The sequence below is a fragment of the Salmo trutta genome, chromosome 26 (genome assembly GCF_901001165.1).
Source record: "Salmo trutta chromosome 26, fSalTru1.1, whole genome shotgun sequence".
Classification (NCBI taxonomy): Eukaryota; Metazoa; Chordata; class Actinopteri; order Salmoniformes; family Salmonidae; genus Salmo; species Salmo trutta.
Window position 1 is genome coordinate 21,183,873 of NC_042982.1, and position 27,941 is coordinate 21,211,813.

Sequence of the window (27,941 nt, forward strand, 5' to 3'; positions counted from 1 at the left end):
AATCAAATCACTGCCAACAAAGGTCTGTTGTACATTAAAAAATACACTGTCTCCTTAAATCACATACATCAACAGAGCATGTATGCAGGAGTTACCAAGGTCTACGTGACAGAGTTAACACTGCATGTGTATGGGTTCATTACAACTGACAGTTGAGTGAGTGAAAGGTAGAGTGAGTGGTGAAAAAGGAGGCACTAGTTTCCCATAACCCATGAGCTCCTATCCTAGAGGGACTACTCTGCTGACTGTGCACATCCTGCCTACCCTGCTCCACTCTTTAATACCTCACTGTTAAACCACAATGCCCCAGTTGCATCAGGTGCGTGCTGTGATCTGCTCTCCAGGTGGAAAAACTAAATTCCTGACAGCGGTAGGCAAAAGTGTTTTTAAAGGTTGCCTCTATTCATTCACAGTATGGTCATTAACTGTGACGAATATCTGGAAGCCATTTATGCCACCCACTTACAGCTATGGAAGACTCAAAGAAGAAATGGCAACACTTAGGTTGCCCGTGTGCCATCATGTTGCCTAGTTACTTTGCATGAAACTACAGGTAAATAAGACCTATATGAAATAGCCTAATGGTTGAATTCTAAGTTAAAAACGTAGCCTCGTTACTGTGTAGTTACATGTAAATAGCCTAGTGCACACCACAAAATGAAGATGTAGGCCAACTAGTTTAATGGAATCTGTACAACTTTATAGTGACTGAAGCATTCAGATTGACTTCGATCATTCCAGAACAACAGAGTGCTTCGAATCTAGCAGAAAAAAACATCACATCAGAACAGTATAGCCTACTTCCTAAAGCTATATTAAACTGCAGCATGTTATGAAATAAATGAATCAAACATCATGTCCCTGAAACGGATACCGATTCCTTTCTAAAAGGAAAATAGAGCTCTGGAAGAAGTGCTGTGTCACAGCCTAACAGGCAGCAGCATTGCTTACTGGTAGAGCCATGTTCACGAGTGGACGTCCCATGATGCCAGGGCTGGAGGTCACTCTGTTACATTCGCTAATGGACTACTACTCTAGTACTGGCCAGAGTGCTGCTGTAAAGCCTGCATGGCTACGACTGCATCCCAAATGGTGCCCATAGGGCTGGTCTAATGTAGTGCACTATAGGGAATAGGGTGCCATTTGGGAAGTATGGCTACCTCTGTTCTGACAGTCTGTCAGGGGTGGAGGGTGGGCGCTCAGTAGCCTCAGTGGCCACAGCCAGCCTGCTCCCCACACAGCCAGCCTGCTCCCCACACAGCCAGCCTGCCCCCCACACAGCCAGCCTGCTCCCCACACAGCCAGCCTGCCCCCCACACAGCCAGCCTGCTCCCCACACAGCCAGCCTGCCCCCCACACAGCCAGCCTGCCCCCCACACAGCCAGCCTGCTCCCCACACAGCCAGACTGCTCCCCACACAGCCAGCCTGCTCCCCACACAGCCAGCCTGCCCCCCACACAGCCAGCCTGCCCCCCACACAGCCAGCCTGCTCCCCACACAGCCAGCCTGCTCCCCACACAGCCAGCCTGCTCCCCCCACAGCCAGCCTGCTCCCCCCACAGCCAGTCTGCTCCCCACACAGCCAGCCTGCTCCCCCCACAGCCAGTCTGCTCCCCACACAGCCAGCCTGCTCCCCACACAGCCAGCCTGCTCCACACACAGCCAGCCTGCTCCACACAGCCAGCCTGCTCCACACAGCCAGCCTGCTCCACACAGCCAGCCTGCTCCACACAGCCAGCCTGCTCCCCACACAGCCAGCCTCCCACACAGCCAGTCTGCTCCCCACACAGCCAGCCTGCTCCCCACACAGCCAGCCTGCCCCCCACACAGCCAGCCTGCTCCCCCCACAGCCAGCCTGCTCCCAACACAGCCAGCCTGCTCCACACAGCCAGCCTGCTCCACACAGCCAGCCTGCTCCACACAGCCAGCCTGCTCCACACAGCCAGCCTGCTCTCCAAACAGCAAGCCGTCAGCCGCCACTTCCCACAATAAAGCACAACACTCATCTGCTGATGGGCCTTCCTTCAAAAGAGCCTTTTAATGTGACTGGCCGATTTCAGATTGAATCTGCTGCTGCCTCACAAGTGAGATTAAGAGGATCAGATGGGATACAACAGCTGCTCATCATAGATGTGCACCCCAAACACAGCTTCTTTTGAAGCCTTGTATAGCTAAGCTTACCAATAGCAATTATAATGTCTTGCTTTTCCAAAATATAGCATGGCCAGAGTTGATGTGTCGTGTGTAGACTTATTGAAATTGTTTCAAAATAGTTTGGGTGGCTCTGAAGACTTTTTCCAATAAGAGGAAGAAAAATAATGGTCATTTATTAGTAACATAGAGACTAATACAGAGCATCAGTAATTGTGCCTTTTTGTAAGCACTAACGGAGGCTAACTCTGCCATGGCTCGGTGGCCAAAGCCTATGGGGAAATGAATGGGGTTGTTGTGAGGTTTTTGGTTAAAAAACAAAAATAAGGTATTCGGTAACACAGGTTTAGGATATCTTATACTTGTTGTTCTATGAGATAATCTTCATCAGCTAACATCACTGTGAATTTTGAAGCATTTATGTAATCAAAACAAGCACATAAAGGCTTCATAATTCATAAAGGTCATGTTACCTGACTGATATCTCATAGAACAAAAACGTATAAGATCTCCTAAGCCTGTGTTAACCTCAGACCTTATTTTCATTTATCCCAGAACCTCATTCTTTCCCCATTAATGGCCAACGAACCAGAGCTAGAAAATGCTAACTCATTTCTGGTTTTTAGGACTACAAACCGGCGAGCTCGATAGTGTAATGTCCTCCAACTTCGAAGTCACAACAAGCTAAAGGCCAAACTGATGCTGTAGTACGGTGCATTAGACCTGTTCTTTGCATGTCTTTTTTCAAATCTATTTTCATCTTAAGCCTGTAATTTAGGTGGCTCCATTACTATATTATTTATTTATATTGCGAAGGAACCACACAGCCCTGAAAAAAGAAACCACCAAACTATGGTCTTCAATTACAGACCTCACAGTTTGGTGGAACCACGCCTGTGACTGTCCCCTCCCCTCCTCAGTCGACATCAGTCTTTCTACACTCTGGGTGCGCTGAAAATGACACATTCAGGGAATTTCATCTACCCTCCATCTCTATCAAATCTGCCCTTCTTAAAATCCCCCACAGTCCATAGAAGAATCCCTAGCACACTGTCCAACACTAGTCTACACACTACATCATGATTTACAACAAAAATATAGCTCCTAAGCATCTACTGTCTGACCGCCAAGATTTATGAACCTCATAAATAATGTGGTCGTAAAGAGAGTGAGAAAGATGGCATACATGCAGGTGTGGGTGTGTGTGTGTGTGTGTGGGGAAGGGGAGTTATTACCAATCTAGGCTATAATGGGGTCATATCTGATTTCTTCAGACTAAAACAACAATAATACAGATCAGTGATTTACTGATATTTGCTCTGGTTAATGATCTGCTCTGGTTAATCTTTTACTATAATACAATAGTACAGTATGTGTTGTGTCCTGCTATGAGTATGGGGTATAGTATAGGTTCTGTCCCAAATTACCTATATTGTGCATTATCTTTGATCAGAGCTCTATGGGTCCTGGTCAAAAAAGTGCACTATAAATGGAATAGTGTGCCATTTGGGACATATCCATAGAGTGGGGTATAGTATGCCTCCCTCCCCAGCTGCTCTGTTTGTGACAGCGAGACTGGAAGGTGCTCTGGAATAGAGCCCAACTGCAGGTCAATACTTCCAGACTCTGCGGCTGCAGTGCTTTTCCTCGTTCCTCTCTCAGTCACTGAAATGTCTTCATTTCTCCTGCCGCTACACACACCCAGCCTTAAGAGGCTCCTCTTCTCTCCCCTGCTTGCCTCTCCTCTGCCTTACATGTTCTATTCCATTTATTTATACATTTTTTAAACTTTGCAACCTTTGTAGTGGAACTACCTCCTTTTCCTCAAGAAGCTGCATATGCACTGACAGGTGACATGGGATTTAGGAAAGTCTGTATTATTAGGAGATTAATGTGAGGTTAAATCGATACAAGTCATTTAGGATTTCATGATTCCAGTAATTTGCTAAATCACTGTCAACCTCGAGGTCAATGAAACATGATACCGTGGCTAAATCTTCAGTGGGGAATCTCTCTCTCTCTCGGACATTTTTCTTAAAACTTTGTTGCTATTCAAATCACTGCTTGGTCTGTCATTTCACTCATGAAAGAAAAGAAACATCAAAACCCATTAAAGCCCACAACAAACGAAATGGTCTGACACCTAGTTAGTTTTTAGCACACTATATCAGATAGCTTCCCTTTGTTGTAGCAGGCTAAGAAACGTTAGTTATGGTCAAAGCCACATAATAGATCTCAAGCAACATTTATGTAGTTTCAATGGCACATCTCGATGCGAAAGATGCCGGGAAAAAAGTGAACTTCATTGCATTTGTTAGAAATAATGTAGCTAATGGAGAAAATACTAGAACGTTAACTAGCCTTAGTTTCATACTCTAACTGAGGGAATATTAGCTAACTTACCAGAGACAATTCAGACCAAAAACCTATTCGTCCCAACAAAACCGCTAACTCGCGAGAATGCACAGCACAGCACTCAGGTCGCTCCCATTCTATGGACCATAGAATTAGCATTCCCGTTAGCATAGCCAGCTACTTTACCACGTACAGTAGCTACAGTACAACTTCAATATCCAGAATTCTAAAATACATTCGTAAATAGATCAAATAAATGAAACTGACAACTTACAGGTAAACCCATAAATGAGAAGCAAAACTGTAGAAGCTTGCAGTCCATTGAGCGGCAGACTCTTGTGATAATCGAGTAGCAATCTTTTCGCCATGATCTCCCCGTATACTTTCTCTCTGCCTCGATCCGCTTCTACGTCTGTTCTACCGCAGATTGCTTGCTTGCTTCTCTAGCAACTCCTCTCTATAGCGACTGCCCGGGCAGATGAGCTGTACCACTTCTGGGACTGACAGGGGCTCTCACACACCTTTATCAGTAAACTAATTCATTTTTTTTATGCAACTTGTAAATACATGCATTAATTGTACAGTGTATAGCTAAGTAGTTAATGTGTCAATACTTTATTGGGCCTTATTAGACTTAAACCTCCTATTATCGACTAATGAGTACATTCAATTGAAATGGTGCATTGCAAATTATGTTATATCAGTTTTCCATTCAGGAATATCCCTAATATTATTTCACAGTTAGGCATATTTTTGTGGTGATACATTCCTAGGGCCTTTCATTTATATCAGTTGTGTAATGGAGTCGATCCTATGTCAGTGATCACTTTGAGAATGATTCCTTGTCTGACAGACATGAATAAAATAAACATTTAAGAGTCAAGATCCTTTAAAACGTGTTAATTAAGTCTAAACACCGGTGTTGGGATGGTTTACAGCCCCTTTGAAGAAAAAACAGCAGGTTTGGACTTAAAGTTCCCTCCAACCAAATAACATAGCACCATTGCCAGGTTACCACAACATTAACACTAAAGTCTCCATTTGAATGGGGTCTGATGATCTTCAAATCAATGAGAATGATGGATATATGACATATACCCCACTTGTCCTGAAAATTAATGTTGGGCTACCACCCGCCTTTACTACCTCCATATTTCAGGAGCTGTTGCTGCAAACAACGTTTCTGTGGCATTTCCTTGTCTGTTTTCCTGTGTGCATTCCTGTGTTGTAATTAGAACAATACCTAGAAAGTGGCAAATCCAAATGTTTGTCAGTGAACACCAGTTGTTTGGCTAATAAAGAACAAGCAAACCCTAATGATTCCTAGTCATATAAGCAAAATAGTTTGGATACTTATATTGAAAGAACAACATCAGCAAGTCATTGCTCATAGCTGTGGGCTACAGTTATAAACAATCACATAATTATTTCAGACCGACATATACCCAGACAGCTGTAAATGAAAAATATCTGTTCTCTTAGATTTTCTCTTAAGATATGATATTTAAACAGATAAACAAACCGAAAACACAGAACTTTCCAATATGTGTGTCATGAAATAGGTGAGGCCAAAAACCTATTCCTTTCATATTTACCTTTCTATTTCAGTATGGAGGGACATCCTCGTTAATTACCTCAGGGAGACAGACTGTAACCCTGCAGGTTCCCCTCATCTACTGCAATATTTAACCCAGTCCCTAAGCATCTCTCCACCATAGTGCCACCACAACCCATCCTAGCTGTGATTAAAGCCTGACCCACACAGTGTCTGCGTCTTGAATGGCACCCTATTCCCGATACAGTGCACTACTTTTGAACAGAGCCCTATGGGCCCTGGTCAAAAGTAGTGTACTATGTAGGGGACGCAGCTTGTGTGGGACGAAGTCTGTGTCTCTCCCCTCTATGCACCCTTGGCTGTGTTATTTATATCTTCAAAGAGTGATACATCCCCAAGTGAAAGTGGTGCCATTTACCCTAATCAATCACCCTCGCCAGACCACTTCAGAAATGAATTGTATCTTCTGTTAATGTTGCTCAGTGCAATGGAAAGACTTAAAAAAATAAGCTTGTTGATGGGATTATTAATCAAATCATTTATAATATAATATATCATAAGGAATTCCTGTGCTAGAATCAAATGGTTTATTGAGCCTTTATGGTGTGTGACCTTGGTAACAGTGGTGACTCACTGAGAGACCTTTAGACCCCTCTAAACATTTAGTCTGATTGTGTTATTACAATTCCTCCCTGGCAGACAGGGCTGTATTGGCACCACCTCCCCCTGTGACCAGTAGGTGCACATCCACAGGCTGTTGTCTGGGGCATCTGGTTTACCAGTCTGTGAAAACAGCCTTTGTTAAGCTTGACATTCCTCTAGCAGTCACATTAGAGACTGCTAGAGAGCCAGCCCCACATTGTCCCTTCTCCTGCCAAGGTTTGGCCATCTAAGAGCAGCCTGGGGAGGATGGAGGTCATCCCAGGGCTGACTCGACACAATCCTGTTTACAACTTGAGTGGGGCCTCCCCTATAATGAACTCTGCCGCTTAACTTGACCTTAGGGGACGTGAGGGAACACAATTAGACTAATATACCTCAGTCACTTTACTGATGTGCATTCTCACAGATTATCCCTAAAAGCATCTCTTAATGTACAGTTGAAGTCAGAAGTTTACATACACCTTAGCCAAATACATTTAAACTCAGTTTTTCACAATTCCTGGCATTTAATCCTAGTAAAAATTCCCTGTCTTAGGTCAGTTAGGATCACCACTTTATTTTAAGAATGTGAAATGTCAGAATAATAGCAGAGAGAATGATTTATTTCAGCTTTTATTTCTTTCATCACATTCCCAGTGGGTCAGAAGTTTACATACTGTCATTGACGTGGGTGTAGGTGGCATGGAAGTCAGGCGCAGGAGAAACCAACTTGATGATATTGGAGTAGTTTAATGAGATAAAAACAAACTCCAAAAAGAAACATACAAAAAATAACATGGGTAACATAACCCATCGCACACCTATACATAATCCACGAAACACAAAACACCAAACAATCTCGGACAAGGACATGAGGGAAAACAGAGGGTTAAATACACAACATCTAATGAATGGGATTGGAACCAGGTGTGTATGAAAACAAGACAAAACCAATGGAACATGAAAAATGGATCAGTGATGGCTAGAAGACCGGTGACATCAACCGCCGAGCACCACCCGAACGAGGGGGTCATCGACTTCGGCAGAAGTCGTGAAAATTGCCCCCCCCCCGACGCGCGGCTCCAGCCGTGACGTGAGCGGCGTCCCAGGTCTCCTCCGCGCGCCGGAACAAGTGGTCCACCGCAGGAGCCTCGGTCTGACTCTGATGCCAAAGGGCCAGAACCGGCTGATACCCCAACACACACTGAAAGGGAGAGAGGTTAGTGGAGGAGTGGCGAAGCGAGTTCTGAGCCATCGCTGCCCAGGGCACGAACGCCACCCACTCCCCCGGCCGGTCCTGACAATAAGACCTCAGAAACCTACCCACATCCTGGTTAACTCTCTCCACCTGCTCGTTACTCTCAGGGTGAAAACCCAAGGTAAGGCTGACCGAGACCCCCAGACGCTCCATGAACGCCTTCCAGACCCTTGACGTGAACTGGGGACCCCGATCAGACACTATATCCTCAGGCACCCCGTAGTGCCGAAAGACGTGTGTAAACAGAGCCTCTGCAGTTTGTAGGGCCGTAGGGAGACCGGGCAAAGGGAGGAGACGACAGGACTTAGAAAAACGATCCACAACGACCAGGTTCGTGGTGTTACCTTGTGAAGGTGGAAGATCGGTTATGAAATCCACCGACAAGTGCGACCAAGGCCGTTGTGGAACGGGTAAGGGTTGTAACTTACCTCTGGGTAGGTGTCTAGGAGCCTTGCACTGGGCGCACACTGAGCAGGAGGAAACATAAACCCTCACGTTCTTAGCTAAGGTGGGCCACCAGTACCTCCCACTAAGACAGCGCATCGTCCGACCAATCCCAGGATGACCAGAGGAGGGTAACGTGTGAGCCCAGTAGATCAATCGGTCGCGGACAGCAGACGGAACGTACAAACACCCAGCAGGACACTGAGGGGGAACGGGCTCTGCACGTGACGCCCGCTCAATGTCCGCGTCCAGCTCCCACACTACCGGTGCCACCAAACAAGAGGCTGGGATTATGGGAGTGGGATCCATGGACCGCTCCTCTGTGTCATGCAGCCGGGACAGTGCGTCTTCCTTAACATTCTGGGAACCTGGTCTGTAAGAGAGGGTAAACACAAAACAGGTGAAAAACATGGCCCACATTATCTGGCGAGGATTCAGTCTCCTCATCTTCCGGATGTACTCCAGATTGCGGTGGTCAGTCCAGATGAGAAAAGGGTGTTTAGCCCCCTCAAGCCAATGTCTCCACGCCTTCAAAGCTTTGATGACAGCCAACAACTCCCGGTCCCCCACATCATAGTTTCGCCTTGCCGGGCTGAGCTTCTTAGAGAAGAAGGCACAGGGGCGGAGCTTAGGTGGCGTACCCGAGCGCTGAGAGAGCACAGCTCCTATCCCAGCCTCAGACACGTCCACCTCCACTATGAATTGCAAAGACGGATCCGGATGAGCCAACACCGGAACCGAAGTAAACAGAGCCTTCAGTTTCCTAAAAGCCCTGTCCGCCCCAGTTGACCACCGCAAGCGCACTGGACCCCCCTTCAACAGTGAGGTAATGGGAGCAGCTACCTGACCAAAACCCCGGATAAACCTCCGGTAGTAATTGGCAAACCCTAAAAATCGCTGCACCTCCTTTACCGTGGTGGGAGTCGGCCAATTACGCACGGCTGGAATGCGGTCACTCTCCATCTCCACTCCTGACGTGGATAGGCGATACCCTAAGAAGGAGATGGACTGTTGAAAGAACAGGCATTTCTCAGCCTTGACATACAGGTCATGCTCCAACAGGCGACCAAGCACTCTGCGCACCAGGGACACATGCTCGGCACGTGTAGTGGAGTAAATCAGAATGTCAACAATATACACCACTACACCCTGCCCGTGCAGGTCCCTGAAAATCTCGTCTACAAAAGATTGGAAGATTGATGGAGCATTCTTCAAACCGTACGGCATGACGAGGTACTCATAATGCCCTGAGGTGGTACTAAATGCTGTCTTCCACTCGTCTCCATCTCGGATACGCACCAGGTTGTACGCACTCCTGAGATCTAGTTTAGTGAAGAAGCACGCCCCGTGCATTAACTCAATCGTCGTGGCGATCAGAGGTAGCGGGTAACTGTACCCCACCGTAATTTTATTGAGACCTCGATAATCAATGCACGGGCGCAAACCTCCATCCTTCTTCTTCACAAAAAAGAAACTTGAGGAGACGGGTGAAATGGAGGGCCGAATGTACCCCTGACGCAGGGATTCGGAGACATGTCTCCATAGTCACCATCTCCGCTTGCGACAGGGGATTCACGTGACTCCTGGGAAGTGCAGCATCTACCATGAGATTTATCGTACAATCCCCCTGTCGATAGGGTGGTAATTGAGTCGCCTTCTTCTTACAGAAGGCGAGTGCCAAATCGGCATATTCGGGGGGAATGCGCACGGTGGAGACCTGGTCTGGACTTTCCACCATAGTAGCACCAATGGAAACCCCTACACACCTACCTGAGCACTCTCGCGACCAAACTGTAAAGCCTTTTTGAAATCGGACAATGTGGTTAGATTAACGAGAGTCTTATCTTTAAAATGGTGTAAAATAGTCGTATGTTTGAAAAATTGAAATTATTGCATTTTTGAGGTTTTTGTATTTCGCGCCATGCTGTTCCACTGGCTGTTGAATAGAGTGGGACGGTCACGTCCCACTAGCCCAGAGAGGATATACAGTCGTGGCCAAAAGTTTTGAGAATGACACAAATATTAATTTCCACAAAGTTTGCTGCCTCAGTGTCTTTAGATATTTTGTCAGATGTTACTATGGAATACTGAAGTACAATTACAAGCATTTCGTAAGTGTCAAAGGCTTTTATCGACAATTACATGAAGTTGATGCAAAGAGTCAATATTTGCAGTGTTGACCCTTCTTTTTCAAGACCTCTGCAATCTGCATGCTGTCAATTAACTACTGGGCCACATCCTGACTGATGGCAGGCCATTCTTGCATAATCAATGCTTGGAGTTTGTCAGAATTTGTGGGTTTTTGTTTGTCCACCCGCCTCTTGAGGATTGACCACAAGTTGTCAATGGGATTAAGGTCTGGGGAGTTTCCTGACCATGGACCCAAAATATCGATGTTTTGTTCCCCGAGCCACTTAGTTATCACTTTTGCCTTATGGCAAGGTGCTCCATCATGCTGGAAAAGGCATTGTTCGTCACCAAACTGTTCCTGGATGGTTGGGAGAAGTTGCTCTCGGAGGATGTGCTGGTACCATTCTTTATTCATGGCTGTGTTCTTAGGCAAAATTGTGAGTGAGCCCACTCCCTTGGCTGAGAAGCAACCCCACACATGAATGGTCTCAGGATGCTTTACTGTTGGCATGACACAGGACTGATGGTAGAGCTCACCTTGTATTCTCCGGACAAGCTTTTTTCCGGATGCCCCAAACAATCGGAAAGGGGATTCATCAGAGAAAATTACTTTACCCCAGTCCTTAGCAGTCCAATCCCTGTACCTTTTGCAGAATATCAGTCTATCACTGATGTTTTTCCTGGAGAGAAGTTTCTTCTTTGCTGCCCTTCTTGACACCAGGCCATCCTCCAAAAGTCTTTGCCTCACTGTGCATGCAGATGCACTCACACCTGCCTGCTGCCATTCCTGAGCAGGCTCTGTACTGGTGGTGCCCCGATCCTGCAGCCGAATCAACTTTAAGAGACGGTCCTGGCGCTTGCTGGACTTTCTTGGGCGCCCTGAAGCCTTCGTCACAACAATTGAACCGCTCTCCTTGAAGTTCTTGATGATCCGATAAATGGTTGATTTAGGTGCAATCTTACTTGCAGCAATACCCTTGCCTGTGAAGCCATTTTTGTGCAAAGCAATGATGACGGCATGTGTTTCCTTGCAGGTAACCATGGTTGACAGAGGAAGAACAATGATTCCAAGCACCACACTCCTTTTGAAGCTTCCAGTCTGTTATTCGAACTCAATCACCATGACAGAGTGATCTCCAGCTTTGTCCTCGTCAACACTCACACCTGTGTTAACGAGAGAAAATCGCTCACATAATGTCAGCTGGTCCTTTTGTGGCAGGGCTGAAATGCAGTGGAAATGTTTTTTGGGGATTTAATTAATTTGCATGGCAAAGAGGGACTTGCAATGAATTGCAATTCATCTGATCACTCTTCATAACATTCTGGAGTATATGCAAATTGCATCATACAAACTGAGGCAGCAGACTTTGTGAAAATTATTATTTGTGTCATTCTCAAAACTATTGGCCACGACTGTACTTTTTCTCTCATGGGGAGCGGAACACGTTGTGGTGTTGAAGGAGCACATGGTGTGGTTCCATCTTTGAGCTTTATCTTGTATGACTCTTGGAGTTTTCCCAGTCCATGAAAGATGGACAGATAGACAATGGTGAAGTCTGTCTCTGGCTGTGTCACTTCTTCGGTTCTGTGCACTAACTGTAGGGCCTCTATGGCTGGTAGGCCTAGGAATGGTTGTCAGTCCTGCTACAATGTACACCAGTCTTTCCATCCATGTTCTCGTCCTCCTCCACATCTTTTGCATCCCTTTTCACTCGGATTGTCATATGTTTCGTTTTTTCCCTTTTGTATGTTGTTTGTGCACTTTGTTGGAATTTTCTCCCTTTATTCCATTTTGCTTTGATAACGTCCACATTTATAGTGGTTTCTCCTCCTATTGCATTGCTGTGCAGTAATGTTTGTTGCTTCTTTACAGTTTCACTTTGTCTGACTTTGAATAGCTTTTGCCAGTGTCAAGTCTGAGTCCAACTGAAGCTGTTTTGACAGCCTCCTGTCTTTTATTCCAACCACAATTTTGTCTCTTATAAGTTCTTCTTTGAGCACTCCAAAGTTACAATGCTCAGCTGCTTGTGTACATCTGTGATGAATGCCTTTGCACTCTCTCCCTCATCTTGACATCTCATGTTGAATTGTGCTGTTTCAAAAATAACCTTATCTTTTCCTACACAGTGCTGCTCAAATGCTCCTGTTACAGCATCAAACTCCTTTTTTCCTGCATCAGTCAATGGCAATACTTCCAAAATATAATCAGCGGCATCCCCCATAGCATATAAAAGAGTTCACCTGATATTCCTCTGGTTTTGTATTCAGCCCTGACGCCAGAGGAAACTTGGCCAATCTGCTTTGTTTGAGAAGTCAAAGGGCTCTGGATGAGTTATATGTACAGCTTTATTTTTAATTTATTTTGTTTTATTACTTTTTTTAAATGTATTATTATTGCTTGCAGAAAAACTTTTCCTCCTTGCGGTTTTTTCCCTTCTGTCTGTCCCTTTGTGCTGCTCCGTGGGGGCCCGGCGTTGCCTAGCAACTAAGAACCCACACCATGCTCCACACACACCGTAGGCTGATGGACAGACACGCTGCTGCTGGGCTTCCCCGACCTTAGCTAGCAAGCATAACAATGTCATTCATTTGCACAATGTGTCTGGTTCACTTTCACTTGTAAATGTCCACACTGACGGAGAATGACATTCGGTAGCTAGTTTTAGTAGACAGAGTGGCGATCAACATCAGATTTTTTCCACATCTGACGCCAGATAAGAATACAGAATCATAGTGTTAGCTTTAGAAAACTGTTTCGTAAATTAACACCGGATATCGTTACAGAGCATTATGGGTACTGTAGTACAACATGCTACAGTAGCCGGCTTGTGACGCGTCTTTTTTTTTTCCTAACGCAGTTACGCCAAAATCACGCCCCCGACGTTCTACTACGCTCCCATTGGCTAGCTAGCGTTGTCTCGCTCACAGGCGATCAGCGCAGAGACAATGATCTTCCAATTTAAGGATGGAAAGTGTAATTTAACAATTAGCTGCCTGCAGGCCTATTATTATCATGTTTGGTAACATTTGTCCATGTATTTATTTTCAGAGTTTCAATGAGTTGTTAAAGTTTCTCAGAGAACTCTGCTGAATTCCCTCAATTGAAGGTCAGCTAAGTTAACCTAGGCCAGTTAACGTTACTAGCTCGGTATTTGAAGTTATATTATCATTAGTAGTCTATTATCAGGTAAAAAGCATATGCTTATTATTTATAATTTCTCAAATATGTATTAGCTAATCATTCAGTCAATACGCTATGCGTTTCAATCTTGAAATACAAGGGCAAATGTTATTGATATTTACTTCCGGACATGGAGAGCACTCAAAGCGTTGTAGAACGCCCCTCTGAATAACAGGGCATGGTTTTGGCTTAACTGCATTGGGAAAAAGAAAGACACGTTTGTGACAGTGTCTAAGGTTCAGGGCAGGGTATTTTATTTATTTTACCTTTATTTAACTAGGCAAGTCAGTTAAGAACAAATTCTTATTTACAATGATGGCCTACCAAAAGGCAAAAGGGCTCCTGCGGGGATGGGGGCTGGGATTAAAAAATATATATATATATATATATATTTTTTATTTTTTTTAATTACATTTTATATATATATAGGACAAAACACGCATCACGACAAGAGAGTCACGGCAAGAGAGACAACACAACACTACATAAAGATAGACCTAAGATCACAACATAGCAAGGCAGCAATACATGACAACACAGCATGGTAGCAACCAAACATAACAACAACATGGTAGCAACACAACATGGTAGCAGCACAAAACATGGTACAAACATTATTGGGCACAGACAACAGCAAAAAGGACAAGAAGGTAGAGACACCAATACATCACACAAAGCAGCCACAACTGTCAGTAAGAGTGTCCATGATTGAGTCATTGAATGAAGAGATTGAGATAAAACTTTCCAGTTTGAGTGTTTGTTGCAGCTCGTTCCAGTCGCTAGCTGCAGCGAACTGAAAAGAGGAGTGACCCAGAGATGTGTGTGCTTTGGGGACCTTAAACAGAATGTGACTGGCAGAACGGGTGTTTTATGTGGAGGATGAGGGCTTCAGTAGATATTTCAGATAGGGGGGAGTGAGGCCTAACAGGGTTTTATAAATAAGCATCAACCAGTGTGTCTTGCGACGGGTAAACGGAGATGACCAGTTTACAGAGGAGTATAGAGTGCAGTGATGTGTCCCATAAGGAGCATTGGTGGCAAATCTGATGGCCGAATGGTAAAGAACATCTAGCCGCTCAAGAGCACCCTTACCTGCCAATCTATAAATTATGTTTCCGTAATCGATGATTGAGTTAGCAACCTTAAAGAAGAAAGGGTCTAAACCATCTGACCCAGATTTTTTGGGGGGTCAAGTTTAAGGAGCTCCTTTAGCACCTCGGACTCAGTGCCTGCCTGCAGGGAGAAACTTTGTAGCTGGGGAAAAAGAGGGAGAAGCATCGGGGATAGTCGCATTAGAAGGGGTGGGAGATGAGGAAATGTTGGACGGGCAAGGAGGCATGGCTGAGTCAAATAGGAATCCTGACTTAATGAAGTGATGATTAAAGAGCTCAACCATGTGCTTCTTGTCAGTAACAACCACATCATCAACATTTAGGGACATGGGCAACTGTGAGGTGGAGGGTTTATTCTCCAGGTCTTTAACCATTTTACAGAACTTCTTGGGGTTAGACCCACAGAGAGTGAACTGCTCCTTAAAGTAACTAACTTTGGTCTTCCGGATAGCCTGAGTGCACTTATTTCTAATTTGCTTGAACGAGAGCCAGTCAGCCTGAGTATGCGTATGCCGAGCCTTTCGTCAAATGCAATTCTTGAGAAGGTCCAAGCATCTTCAACAGAGGGGATCAAGCTTATTCTATACCAGTTTACAGAGGCCAGTTCATGAAGGAAGGCTTCCTCATTAAAGTTTTTTAGCAAGTGTCTAAGACAAATCAGGACAGGTCTTTTCACTGAGCAGCCATTACGAACACAGGCTGTAAAACAGTGATCACTAATGTCATTACAGAAAACACCAGACTGATACCTATCAGGATTATTTGTGAGGATAACATTGAGGAGAGTAGCCTTTTCTTGGTGTTTGCAGTCATACCTTGTGGGATTGGTAATAATCTGAGGAAGATTTAAGGAGTCCCATTGCTTTAGAACTTGGTCAGGTGGTTTAAGCATGTCCCAGTTTAGGTCACCTAGCAGGACAAATTCAGACTTAGTGTAAGGGGCCAGGAGAGAGCTTAGGGCAGGTAGGGTACAGGCCGGTGCTGATGGAGGACGATAGCACCCAGCAACAGTCAACAAAGAGCTATTTGAAAGTGTCATGCTTAAAACCAGAAAATCAAATTGTTTGGGGACAAACTTGGTAGAGACAACCGAGCACTGAAGGTGATCCTTTGTAAAGATTGCCACTCCCCCACCTTTGGAAGATCTGTCTTGCCAAAAAGGTTATAACCAGAAAAGTTTACATCAGTATTCAAAACACTATTCCTTAACCACGTCTCAGTAATGACCAACACATCTTTATTGGAGCTGTGAACCCACACTTTCAATTAATCCATTTTAGGTAATAAGCTTCTAGTGTTAATGTGCAGAAAACCCAGGCTTTTACGAGAGCAGAAATCAGTGAGGCAGATATCAGAGCACAAGTCAGAATTGGGGCTAGCAAAAGTACATTTACATTTACATTTAAGTCATTTAGCAGACGCTCTTATCCAGAGCGACTTACAAATTGGTAGTAGATGGGCCAGGGTGTACATGCTGGGCTAGTGGTGACTGTTTAACAGTCTAATGGCCTGGAGATAGAAGCTGTTTATCAGTCTCTCGGTTCAAACTTGGATGCACCTTTACTGTCTCCACCTTCTAGATCAGGGGTACTCAACTCTTACCCTACTGGGTCCGGAGACTGCTGGTTTTCTGTTCTACCTGATAATTAGTTGCGCACACCTGGTTTCCAGTCCCTGATTAGATGGGAACAATGAAAAAAGGCAGTGAAACTGTCTTCAAGGTCCAGAGTTGAGTTTGAGGGTTCTAGATGGTAGCAGGGTGAACAGGCTGTGCCTAATGTCCTTGATGATATTTTTGTCCTTCCTGTGACATCGGGTGCTGTAGATGTCCTGGTGGGCAGGCAGTGTGCCCCCGATGATGCATTGGGCTGACAGCTGTCATGACGTTGCCCTGTTGGGTGAGGTTTATGACCCCCCATAAATACCTTTCCCCCTTTTCTCTCCACTCTACAGAATGGACTCTTGGAAAGCCCTTTGTTAACATAGAGAGAGTATGGTAACATCAAAAGGTTGGGGAATGGAAGAATATTTCCCTTTTTCAGCCAGTTGAAAGTGTCCATTGGTACTTAAAGAATATGATGTCAGATCAGTTGTTGTCTGGGACATTATATCTGATGATAGGACGACATAAATTGTATCTTTGAAAGTTTACACATTCTGGTTATCAGATTCACGTGGAATTGTTGTTCACTTGGCCACGTCCAAGTGAACAGACATTGGTTGAGAACTGTGAAACACGCCCTTCTATCCCACAGTACAAAAGCCCGTTGACGGAAGTCAAACTCAGTTCCCGATGACATGAGGACTGGTGTCCATATGTTTAAAAGGGCTAATTTCAACTACAACTTAACGAAATTAACATTTAGTTCCAGCAATGTCAGGACTGCTGTCCTAACGTTTGAAAGGGCAAATTTCAACGTGAAGGTGATGATCACCATGCTGGAATAGTGAATTCCGACTAGACCAGCCAGAATACAGCGCGAGCTGATTATGGCAACTTGGTAGCAACTTTGAACAATTATTCACTAAAGAAGACGTGATACCACTTAGACGTCGAATTATCAGCTGCAGCTGTAAACATATGTAGCCTAGGAGAGGACATACAATCTCAGAAGAACGACAGGGTGCTTTAACATATCCGTTCTACAACACTACGACCAGAAAGATTCTTCAAAGGACAATGGCGATCTCTGCTGGGTAAACCAGTCTTCCATCTTCAACCCATCTATTGAAGCGCAGCTCAGAGTAAATACACTGCTCAAAAAAATAAAGGGAACACTTAAACAACACAATGTAACTCCAAGTCAATCACACTTCTGTGAAATCAAACTGTCCACTTAGGAAGCAACACTGATTGACAATAAATTTCCCATGCTGTTGTGCAAATGGAATAGACAACAGGTGGAAATGATAGGCAATTAGCAAGACACCCCCAATAAAGGAGTGGTTCTGCAGGTGGGGACCACAGACCACTTCTCAGTTCCTATGCTTCCTGGCTGATGTTTTGGTCACTTTTGAATGCTAGCGGTGCTTTCACTCTAGTGGTAGCATGAGACGGAGTCTACAACTCACACAAGTGGCTCAGGTAGTGCAGCTCATCCAGGATGGCACATCAATGCGAGCTGTGGCAAGATGGTTAGCTGTGTCTGTCAGCGTAGTGTCCAGAGCATGGAGGCGCTACCAGGAGACAGGCCAGTACATCAGGAGACGTGGAGGAGGCCGTAGGAGGGCAACAACCCAGCAGCAGGACCGCTACCTCCGCCTTTGTGCAAGGAGGAGCAGGAGAAGCACTGCCAGAGCCCTGCAAAAGGACCTCCAGCAGGCCACAAATGTGCATGTGTCTGCTCAAACGGTCAGAAACAGACTCCATGAGGGTGGTATGAGGGCCCGACGTCCACAGGTGGGGGTTGTGCTTACAGCCCAACACCGTGCAGGACGTTTGGCATTTGCCAGAGAACACCAAGATTGGCAAATTCGCCACTGGAGCCCTGTGCTCTTCACAGATGAAAGCAGGTTCACACTAAGCACGTGACAGACGTGACAGAGTCTGGAGACGCCGTGGAGAACGTTCTGCAGCCTGCAACATCCTCCAGCATGACCGGTTTGGCGGTGGGTCAGTCATGGTTTGGGGTTGCATTTCTTTGGGGGGCTGCACAGCCCTCCATGTGCTCGCCAGAGGTAGCCTGACTGCCATTAGGTACCGAGATGAGATCCTCAGTCCCCTTGTGAGACCATATGCTGGTGCGGTTGGCCCGGGGTTCCTCCTAATGCAAGACAATGCTAGACCTCATGTGGCTGGAGTGTGTCAGCAGTTCCTGCAAGAGGAAGGCATTGATGCTATGGACTGGCCCGCCCGTTCCCCAGACCTGAATCCAATTGAGCACATCTGGGACATCATGTCTCGCTCCATCCACCAATGCCACGTTGCACCACAGACTGTCCAGGAGTTGGCGGATGCTTTAGTCCAGGTCTGGGAGGAGATCCCTCAGGAGACCATCCGCCACCTCATCAGGAGCATGCCCAGGCGTTGTAGGGAGGTCATACACACTACTGAGCCTCATTTTGACTTGTTTTAAGGACATTACATCAAAGTTGGATCAGCCTGTAGTGTGGTTTTCCACTTTAATTTTGAGTGTGACTCCAAATCCAGACCTCCATGGGTTGATAAATTGGATTTCCATTGATTATTTTTGGTGTGATTTTGTTGTCAGCACATTCAACTATGTAAAGAAAAATTTATTTAATAAGATTATTTCTTTCATTCAGATCTAGGATGTGTTGTTTAAGTGTTCCCTTTATTTTTTTGAGCAGTATATATATATCTTGCATTTTCCTCTTCCGAATGGGTGTTTTTTAGAATGCATAAGATTCTGTATTTACTGTAGCATAGCTTCGCAAGGTCCAATAGAGATTCAATCCCTTTGGCCCTCAAGTCTTCCCGCTCTTTCATTCAAACCCAACCCCCTTTCTATGTGTAACCAGCCATCATATCGGGTTAGCCCACTAGGGGCTTTTCATGACATGATTAGTATTCAATGTGTGATCTATCCTATGTATGTATATGTAATTCTGTGTGATTATTTAGATATTTAGTAAAGAAATAATTAAATTAATTTGTGTATTGCTGGTTCAAGTCAAATTAAATTGTATTAGTCACATGCGCCGAATACAACAGGTGTAGACCTAACAGTGAAATGATTACTTACCAACAATGCAGTTTCTAACCAACAATGCAGTTTCAAAAACATATGGATAAGAATAAGAGATAAAAGTATCAGGTAATTAAAGAGCAGCAGTAAAATAACAATAGCGTGACTATATACGGGGGTCAATGTGCGGGGGCACCGTTTAGTTGAGGTAGTATTTACATATAGGTAGAGATATTAAAGTAACTATGCATAGATGACAACAGAGTAGCAGTGTTGTAAAGAGGGGGTGGGGGGGCACTGCAAATAGTCTGGGTAGCCATTTGACTAGATGTTCAGGAGTCTTATGGCTTGGGGGTAGAAGCTGTTTAGAAGCCTCTTGGACCTAGACTTGGCGCTCCGGTACCGCTTGCCATGTGGTAGCAGAGAGAACAGTCTATGACTAGGGTGGCTGGTGTCTTTGACAATTTTTAGGGGCTTCCTCTGACACCGCCTGGTACAGAGGTCCTGGATGGCAGGAAGCTTGGCCCCGGTGATGTACTGGGCCGTTCGCACTACCCTCTGTAGTGCCTTGCGGTCGGAGGCCGAGCAGTTGCCATACCAGGCAGTGATGCAACCAGTCAGGATGCTTTCGATGGTGCAGCTGTTGAACATTTTGAGGATCTGAGGACCTATTCCCCCTCAGTCTCCTGAGGGGGAATAGGTTTATCGTGCCTTCTTCACGATCAATCAATCAATCAAATTTATTGATAAAGCCCTTCTTACATCAGCTGATGTCACAAAGTGCTATACAGAAACCCAGCCTAAAACCCCATACAGCAAGCAATGGAGGTGTAGAAGCACGGTGGCTAGGAAAAACTCCCTAGGAAGGCCACAACCTAGGAAGAAACCTAGAGAGGAACCAGGCTATGAGGGGTGGCTAGTCTTCTTCTGGCTGTGCCGGGTGGAGATTATAACAGAGCATGGCCAAGATGTTCAAATGTTTATAGATGACCAGCAGGGTCAAAAAATAATAATCACAGTGGTTGTAGAGGGTGCTTCAGGTCAGCACCTCAGGAGTAAATGTCAGTTGGCTTTTCATAGCTGATCATTCAGAGTATACCGCTCCTGCTGTCTCTAGAGAGTTGAAAACAGCAGGTCTGGGACCTGCCCTCCAGGACACCTACACCACCCGATGTCACAGGAATGCCAAAAAGATCATCAAGGACAACAACCACCCGAGCCACTGTGTAACAGGTGTCAAAATGAGTAGACCAAGGTGCAGCATGTAATATGTTCATCTTGTAGTTTTAATGCAAAAAAACTCTGTACAAATTAAACAAAAATGACTGCCGACAGTTCCGTCAGGTACTTACAACTAAACGGAAAACAGAAATAGAAATCTAGAAACCCCACAATGAAACAGAAACCTCAAAACACACCCAAAACACCCCCCGTCACACCCTGACCACTCTACTATGGAAAATTACCTCTTACAAGTGTCAGGATGCGACAGTACCCCCCCCAAAGGTGCAGACCTCGACTGCACCCAAACAAAACCCAACAAAACAACCCCAAACACAAAGCGAGGGTAGGGAGGGTGACAAAAGTCTATGGCGGCTCTAGTACTACACCAAGAACCCTCCTCTCCCTCCGATCCTCCAGCAACGGAGGTGGCTCCGGCTCAGGGCGTAACCTCCGTTCCGCCCGCAGATCCCTCCGCTTCCGTAACACCGACCTGTGGATCATTATCGGAGAAATCGGACTGTAGATCATTACCGGAAGCTCTGTGCTGTAAACCGCCACTGGAGGATCTGGGCTGCAGGCCGCCGCTGAAGGTTCTGGGCTGCAGGCCGCCGCTGCAGGCTCTGGGCTGCAGACCGCCGCTGAAGGCTCTGGGCTGCAGACCGCCGCTGAAGGATCTGGGCTGCAGACCGCCGCTGAAGGCTCTGGGCTGCTGACCGTCGCTGAGGACTCTGGGCTGCAGACCGTCGCTGAAGACTCTGGGCTGCAGACCGTCGCTGGAGGCTCCGGGCTGAAAAGCGTCTCTGTAGGTTCCGGACTGGTGACCTTCGCTGCAGGCTCCGTGCCATGGATCATCACTACTGGTTCCGCGCCATGGATCATCACAGGAGGCTCCGGGCCATGGATTATCACTGGAGGCTTCGTGCCATGGATCATCCCTACAGGCACCGGGCCATGGATCATCACTGGAGGCTTCGTGCCATGGATCATCCCTACAGGCTCCGGGCCATGGATCATCACTGGAGGCTTCGTGCCATGGATTATCACTGGAGGCTTTGGACCATTGATTTTCACTGGAGGCTTCCTACGGGGAGCTGGAACCGGTCTCACCAGACTGGGGAGACGCACAGGAGACTGGGTGCGCAGAGCAGGCACAGGGCGTACTGGGCTATGGTGGCGCACTAGAGGGAGTGTGCGCGGAGCAGGCACAGGACTTACTGGGCTATGTTGGCGCACTGGAGGGAGAGAGCGCGGAGCAGGCACATGGTATACTGGGCCTTGGAGGTGTACTGGAGGTCTGGCGCTGAGGGCTGGTACAACCCGTCCTGGCTCGATGTTGACTATAGCCCGGCAAGGGCGGGGAGCTGGAATAGGCCACACTGGGTTGAGCTGGCGAACTGGGGGTACCGTGCGTAGAGCTGGCGCAGGATAACCTGGGCCGAGGAGACGCACCGGAGACCAGGAACGCTGAGCCGGCGCACTCCTTCCTGGCTGAATGCCAACTCTAGCACGGCAACGGTGAGGAGCTTGCACTGAGCGCACCGGGCTGTGAGTGCGCATGGGCGACACCGTGCGCACCACCGCATAACATGGTGCTTCTACAGTCACTCGCTCCCCACGGTAAGCACGGGGAGTTGGCTCAGGTCTTAACCTCGCCTTAGCCAATCTACCCGTGTGCCCCCCCCCCAATTATCTTTTGCCGCTGCCTATCGGCCTCCTGTTGCTTGCCTAGCCGTTCCTCCCAGTATCGCCGTTTCGCCTTCGCTGCCTCTATCTCCCATTGCGGATGGCGATACTCCCCAGGCCTTGTCCAGGGTCCTGCCCCATCTAGGATCTCCTCCCAGGTCCACTCCTCTGAGTCATACTGCTTGGTCCCACTCCTCCTCCTGGAGAGTGCACGCTGCTTGGTCCTCTTGTGGTGGGTAGTTCTGTAACAGGCGTCAAAATGAGTAGACCAAGGTGCAGCGTGGAATATGTTCATCTTGTAGTTTTAATGCAAATAATGAACACTTTACAAATTAAACAAAAATGACAGCCGACGGTTCCGTCAGGTACTTACAACTAAACGGAAAACAGAAATAGAAATCTAGAAACCCCACAATGTAACAGAAACCCCAAAACACACCCAAAACACCCCCATGTCACGCCCTGACCACTCTACTTTTGAAAATGACCTCTTACAAGGGTCAGGACGTGACACACTGCCTGTTCACACCACTATCATCCAGAATGCGAGGCCAGTACAGGTGCATCAAAGCGGGGACCGAGAGACTGAAAAACAGCTTCTATCTCAAGGCCATCAGACTGTTAAACAGCCATCACTAACATTGAGTGGCTGCTGCCAACATACTGACTCAAATCTCTAGCCACTTTAATAATAAAAAATTGGATGTAATAAATGTATCACTAGCCACTTTAAACAATGGCACTTTATATAATGTTTACATACCCTACATTACTCATCTCATATGTATATACTGTACTCTATACCATCTACTGCATCTTGCCTATGGCGTTTGGCCATCACTCATCCATATATTTTTATGTACATATTCTTATTCATTCCTTTACACTTGTGTGTATAAGGCAGTTGTTGTGAAATTGTTAGATTACTTGTTAGATACAGTGAGGGAAAAAAGTATTTGATCCCCTGCTGATTTTGTACGTTTGCCCACTGACAAAGAAATTATCAGTCTAGAATTTTAATGGTAGGTTTATTTGAACAGAGAGACAGAATAACAACAAAAACATCCAGAAAAACGCATGTCAAAAATGTTATAAATTGATTTTCATTTTAATGAGGGAAATAAGTATTTGACCCCTCTGCAAAACATGACTTAGTACTTGGTGGCAAAACCCTTGTTGGCAACCACAGAGGTCAGACGTTTCTTGTAGTTGGCCACCAGGTTTGCACACATCTCAGGAGGGATTTTGTCCCACTCCTCTTTGCAGAGCTTCTCCAAGTCATTAAGGTTTCGAGGCTGACGTTTGGCAACTCGAACCTTCAGCTCCCTCCACAGATTTTCTATGGGATTAAGGTCTGGAGACTGGCTAGGCCACTCCAGGACCTTAATGTGCTTCTTCTTGAGCCACTCCTTTGTTGCCTTGGCCGTGTGTTTTGGGTCATTGTCATGCTGGAATACCCATCCACGACCCATTTCAATGCCCTGGCTGAGGGAAAGAGGTTCTCACCCAAGATTTGACGGTACATGGCCCTGTCCATCGTTCCTTTGATGCGGTGAAGTTGTCCTGTGCCCTTAGCAGAAAAACACTCCCAAAGCATAATGTTTCCACCTCCATGTTTGACGGTGGGGATGGTGTTCTTGGGGTCATAGGCAGCATTCCTCCTCCTCCAAACACGGCGAGTTGAGTTGATGCCAAAGAGCTCCATTTTGGTCTCATCTGACCACAACACTTTCACCCAGTTGTCCTCTGAATCATTCAGATGTTTATTGGCAAACTTCAGACGGGCATGTATATGTGCTTTCTTGAGCAGGGGGACCTTGCGGGCGCTGCAGGATTTCAGTCCTTCACGGCGTAGTGTGTTACCAATTGTTTTCTTGGTGACTATGGTCCCAGCTGCCTTGAGATCATTGACAAGATCCTCCCGTGTAGTTCTGGGCTGATTCCTCACCATTCTCATGATCATTGCACCTCTACGAGGTGAGATCTTGCATGGAGCCCCAGGCCGAGGGAGATTGACAGTTCTTTTGTGTTTCTTCCATTTGCGAATAATCGCACCAACTGTTGTCACCTTCTCACCAAGCTGCTTGGCGATGGTCTTGTAGCCCATTCCAGCCTTGTGTAAGTCTACAATCTTGTCCCTGACATCCTTGGAGAGCTCTTTGGTCTTGGCCATGGTGGAGAGTTTGGAATCTGATTGATTGCTTCTGTGGACAGGTGTCTTTTATACAGGTAACAAGCTAAGATTAGGAGCACTCCCTTTAAGAGTGTGCTACTAATCTCAGCTCGTTACCTGTATAAAAGACACCTGGGAGCCAGAAATGTTTCTGATTGAGGAGGGGTCAAATACTTATTTCCCTCATTAAAATGCAAATCAATTTATAACATTTTTGAAATGCGTTTTTCTGGATTTTTTGTTGTTATTCTGTCTCTCACTGTTCAAATAAACCTACCATTAAACTTCTGGACTGATCATTTCTTTGTCAGTGCGCAAACATACAAAATCAGCAGGGGATCAAATACTTTTTTCCCTCACTGTATTACTGCATGGTCGGAACTAGAAGCACAAGCATTTCGCTACACTCGCATTAACATCTGCTAACCATGTGTACGTGACAAATAAAATGTGATTTGATTTGAGGTAGCAGTCCGGTGAACAGGTCAGGGTTCCATAGCCGCAGGCAGAACAGTTGAAACTGGAGCAGCAGCACAACCAGGTGGACTGGGGACAGCAAGGAGTCATCAGGCCAGGTAGTCCTGAGGCATGGTCCTGAGGCATGGTCCACGACTGTCTTGGTATGCTTGGACCATGTTAGTTTGTTGGTGATGTGGACACCAAGGAACCTGAAGCTCTCAACCTGCTCCACTGCAGCCCCGCCGATGAGAATGGGGGTGTGCTCGGTCCTCTTTTTCCTGTAGTCCACAATCATCTCCTTTGTCTTGATTACGTTGAGGGAGAGGTTGTTGTCCTGGCACCACACGGCCAGGTCTCTGACCTCCTCCCTATAGGCTGTCTCATTGTTGTCAGTGATCAGGCCTATCACTGTTGTGTCATTGGGAAATGTAATGGTGGTGTTGGAGTCGTGCCTAGCCGTGCAGTCATGAGTGGACAGAGAGTACAGGAGGGGACTGAGCTGTAGTCAATGAATAGCATTCTCACATAGGTGTTCCTTTTGTCCAGGTGGGAAAGGGCAGTGTGGAGTGCAATAGAGATTGCATCATCTGTGGATCTGTTGAGATGGTATGCATATTGGAGTGGGTCTAGGGTTTCTGGGATAATGGTGTTGATGTGAGCCATGACCAGCCTTTCAAAGAACTTCATGGCTACAGACAAGAGTGCTACGGGTTGGTAGCCGTTTAGGCAGGTTACCTTAGTGTTCTTGGGTACAGGGACTATGGTGGTCTGCTTGAAACATGTTGGTAATACAGACTCGGACAGGGAGAGGTTGAAAATGTCAGTGAAGACACTTGCCAGTTGGTCAGCGCATGCTCGCAGTACATGTCCTGGTAATCCATCTGGCCCTGCGGGCTTGTGAATATTGACCTGTTTAAAGGTCTTACTCACATCGGCTGCGGAGAGTGTGATCACAGTCTTTCCGGAACCTGGTGCTCTCATGCATGTTTCAGTGTTATTTGCCTCGAAGCGAGCATAGAAGTAGTTTAGCTTGTCTGGTAGGCTTGTGTCACTGGGCAGCTCTCGGCTGTGCTTCCCTTTGTAGTCTGTAATGGTTTGCAAGCCCTGCCACATCTGACGAGCGTCAGAGCCAGTGTAGTACTGGCTCTGGACATGGTTCGTCAGGACTTCAAACAGCCGAAGCTAAGTAACATTAACATGATGCCTTCTAATTGCAGTCGCTGTACTCATAATATACAGGAGAACGATCGCCTTACGGCAAGGATAGCTGTGCTGCAAGCCCAGCTTCAGACGCAATCGTTAGGCAAGGGTAATTTCAGTGTAGGAAAGGATGAAACAGCGTCTGTGCCACCAGTAAGTACAGATAGTAACGTTAGTATAAACCCCCTCGCACAGTCCCCGCAGCCGGACAACTTTCTCATGGCTTCTGGAGGGAAACGCTGTAGGAATGCTCAACCGGTGTCGCTTATTCAGCCGACAGAAACTTTCAACCGGTTCTCCCCACTAAGCGAGTCTGAGTCAGAGGCCGAAACTTCTCTGGTCTCTGCTCCTCCCGTTGTGGGGTCTGAGACGCCGAAGGCTCCCACCATTAGCTCTGACAAATTGAAAACCCTAGTCATTGGCGACTCCATTACCCGCAGTATTAGACTAAAAACGAATCATCCAGCGATCATACACTGTTTACCAGGGGGCAGGGCTACCGACGTTAAGGCTAATCTAAAGACGGTGCTGGCTAAAGCTAAAACTGGCGAGTGTAGAGAGTATAGAGATATTGTTATCCACGTCGGCACCAACGATGTTAGGATGAAACAGTCAGAGGTCACCAAGCGCAACATAGCTTCAGCGTGTAAATCAGCTAGAAAGATGTGTCGCCATCGATTAATTGTCTCTGGCCCCCTCCCAGTTAGGGGGAGTGATGAGCTCTACAGCAGAGTCTCACAACTCAATCGCTGGTTGAAAACTGTGTTCTGCCCCTCCCAAAAGATAGAATTTGTAGATAATTGGCCCTCTTTCTGGGACTCACCCACAAACAGGACCAAGCCTGGCCTGTTGAGGAGTGACGGACTCCATCCTAGCTGGAGGGGTGCTCTCATCTTATCTACGAACATAGACAGGGCTCTAACTCCTCTAGCTCCACAATGAAATAGGGTGCAGGCCAGGCAGCAGGCTGTTAGCCAGCCTGCTAGTTTAGTGGAGTCTGCCACTAGCACAGTCAGTGTAGTCAGCTCAGCTTTCCCCATTGAGACCGTGTCTGTGCCTCGATCTAGGTTGGGCAAAATTAAAGATGGCGGTGTTCGCCTTAGCAATCTCACTAGTATAAAGACCTGCTCCATCCCTGCCATTATTGAAAGAGATTGTGATACCTCACATCTCAAAATAGGGCTACTTAATGTTAGATCCCTCACTTCCAAGGCAGTTATAGTCAATGAACTAATCACTGATCATAATCTTGATGTGATTGGCCTGACTGAAACATGGCTTAAGCCTGATGAATTTACTGTGTTAAATGAGGCCTCTCCTCCTGGTTACACTAGTGACCATACCCCCCGTGCATCCGGCAAAGGCGGAGGTGTTGCTAACATTTATGATAGCAAATTTCAATTTACAAAAAAAAACAATGACGTATTCGTCTTTTGAGCTTCTAGTCATGAAATCTATGCAGCCTACTCAATCACTTTTTATAGCTACTGTTTACAGGCCTCCTGGGCCATATGCAGTGTTCCTCACTGAGTTCCCTGAATTCCTATCAGATCTTGTAGTCATAGCAGATAATATTCAAATTTTTGCTGACTTTGACATTCACATGGAAAAGTCCACAGACCCACTCCAAAAGGCTTTCGGAGCCATCATCGACTCAGTGGGTTTTGTCCAACATGTCTCTGGACCTACTCACTGCCACAGTCATACTCTGGACCTAGTTTTGTCC

At 46.3% G+C, this 27,941-nt stretch overlaps 1 protein-coding gene across 1 annotated transcript in view; it reads right to left on the reverse strand.

Moving 5' to 3' along the window:
* LOC115163396 (nectin-3-like protein) overlaps nt 1-4,987 on the reverse strand; it is a 62,170-nt gene extending 57,183 nt beyond the window's left edge. Inside the window, exon 1 of the mRNA XM_029715229.1 lies at nt 4,780-4,987. Within this exon, the coding sequence (XP_029571089.1) occupies nt 4,780-4,873 (94 nt within the window). The 5' untranslated portion in view covers nt 4,874-4,987. The remainder of the gene's footprint in view (nt 1-4,779) is intronic.
* Between the last annotated feature and the right edge of the window lie 22,954 nt (nt 4,988-27,941).